The sequence below is a fragment of the Orycteropus afer genome, unplaced genomic scaffold (genome assembly GCF_000298275.1).
Source record: "Orycteropus afer afer isolate SDZICR_OR568_19922 unplaced genomic scaffold, OryAfe1.0 scaffold00587, whole genome shotgun sequence".
Taxonomy (NCBI): domain Eukaryota; kingdom Metazoa; phylum Chordata; class Mammalia; order Tubulidentata; family Orycteropodidae; genus Orycteropus; species Orycteropus afer.
The window spans coordinates 1,427,441-1,429,840 of NW_006922174.1; the positions used below are offsets into that span (position 1 = coordinate 1,427,441).

General features: G+C 46.2%; 1 protein-coding gene across 1 annotated transcript in view; it reads left to right on the forward strand.

The window, feature by feature from the left end:
* CERK (ceramide kinase) overlaps positions 1–2,400 on the forward strand; it is a 28,507-nt gene that overhangs the window by 7,741 nt on the left and 18,366 nt on the right. The window contains exon 3 of the mRNA XM_007956240.2: positions 733–796. Coding sequence (XP_007954431.2) covers positions 733–796 — 64 coding nt within the window. The remainder of the gene's footprint in view (positions 1–732; positions 797–2,400) is intronic.

Consider the following 2,400-nt stretch of genomic DNA (forward strand, 5'->3'; position numbering starts at 1 on the left):
AGTTTTAAGTTTGAAAGTGGTCTTTAAAAAGAATTATAATTGATACAAGAAAACAATCCTGATACAATATTAAGAACACAATATACACAGTTGTGTGTGCAGTATGTTATTAATAGTAATATCCTTGTATCTGTTTAGAGACCAGCGTGTGTGAGGGGTCACTAGGGGCTGAGGAAGGGAGGGGCAGTGACGCTAGAAGGCACTGGGCTTCTGTTTAGGGGATGGAAGTATCTGGAAATGGACAGTGGCGATGGTCACACAATAGGGTGAATTGTCCCTTGAACTGTACACCTGACAATGGTGAAAATGACTATTTTTTTTAACCCATGTGTATAGAGAAGATGGACTAACTTCTACTTTTTGATATATTCTAAAATTTTTTAGAACTCCCCCCTACTTTTGGCGTATTTGAGAACTTTCAAAATAACTTATATAAGAAAAAAAACAAACTCTAAAATAACAGCCATGTGATCATTTCCTAGCAGAGTATTCCTTTGGAAGATTCCATGCTGAGGGTGTTAGCTCTCACCCAGTGGAGTGTATCCTAACGGGGGCAAGGTGCCAGCAATGTGGCCTGGGTCCCCTTCTGTAAAAGAGGGTTTTCTTACAGGAAATCCCTGATGATGTTTTTGGACCTGACTTTTAAGGAATGGTTTGTTGGCCTTTTATTGTAAATAAGGATCCACAGATCTGAAGATAAACTGTACGGCATGCTGTTGTTTTTTTCCACAGTGACGGAACATGCCAATCACGCCAAGGAGAGCTTATACGAGATGAACATAGATAAATATGATGGGTGAGTAAGCTGCTCCATTTCATCCTGATTAATTGATAGGAAAGGAGCCCTGGTGGCACGATAATTAAGTGCTCAGCTGCTAACCAAAAGGCCAGCGGTTTGAACCCACTCTGACTCCACCGGAGAAAGACCTGGTATCTGGTCCCGTGAAGGTCGCCCAGCCTAGAGCACCCCAGGGGCCGTTCTGCTGCATCCCACGGGTCGCCATGGGTCTAAGTCAACTTGAAGCACCAGACAGCAATGATAGAGTTCTGGTCCAGCTCCACCCGTCTGTCTGCCTGTCTGCTGTTATCTCTCTTTCCTTTCATTACCTATTTATTTTCCCAGTTATCAGAGTATAAGACACTTCTTGTAGAGAATGTGGGTGAGGCAGACACGTTCAGGCGTTCTCACTCCTGGGAGATCCCCCAGCAACCAGCTGTGTGTTTCCCTTTCAGTTGGTGATAGGACGTGTTCACATAGCTCTCCATCGACCTGGGCATCCCCGGGTGATGCACACGGGTTACGTGATGAGCTGCTAGCCTGGGTGATGCACGTGGGTCACATGATCAGGTGCTAGCCAAAGGGCTGGGGGTTCAGGTCCATCCAGGGGTGCCTCAAAAGACAGCCCTGACAAGCTGCTTCCAAAAACCAGCCCTCGCAAACCTGTGGGGCCCAGCTCTGCACTGATGCACGTTGGGTCACTGCGGTGCTGCTGGTGGTGGTGACGGGGCCGTAGGAAGGATGCTGCTGAAGTCAAGTGGAGACGAGGCCACGTTCACAGTCGGGGCTTCTGCACTGTGTATTTCGGGAAATGTGCCTTGTCCTTAAAGACTGCTCAGCACCAGTGCTAATGCCTGTCACGTTCTGGCAGCTGTGCCGTCATTTCATTAACTAGCTGCTTGTTCCTGGATTCTTAGGGCCTCTCCAAGTTTTGCTCTTGTAATAAAACAGCATTCCTTTTTTAAACAATTGTATTGTGGTGAAAGTATTCCCAATGAAAGCCATGCCGTGTCAGTAATGGCTACACAATCCCATGACCCTGATGGCGTTAAGTGGGGCCCCCCTTCCCGTCCGATGGCATCCTTGTGCACGGATAGCTGCAGACACCTGTTGTCCTTCCAGCTCAATCCCTAGCAGTGGAATTTCTCGGTCAGAGGGGATCAGCATGTTTAAATCTTTGCCGTGGACTGCGTCCTGCTTTCTGGAAAGATTCTATCAATTTATGTTCTTCTCAGAACACAGCCTGCGTTCTCCTCGCCACCGTATTGGGGGTTACCACGTTCAGTTCTCTGCTGAGCAGATGTGAAATCCTCAGCCGTTTAAAAACTGTGTTTCCTGACAAACAGGGTCTCTGTGAGTTGAGTCTTATTTCCTGGCCTGTTTTTTTCTATTGGCCATGATGTCATTTGTCCTTTTATTCAACAAATAATCGGCAAGTTTACTCGGCATTTTTTTTCTGCTGATATTTTTCCTAGTTTTCTCTCCATTTCCTGAGTGTTTTGTCATCCTCCCTTCCTCACCTTTTCCTTGTGCTTGCAAATGCGCTCATCTTGGGTTTGGTTACGTAATGCCTGGTAGTTTATCTGCTTTTCAATGGCTTGGCTCATTTATTTATTTATTTA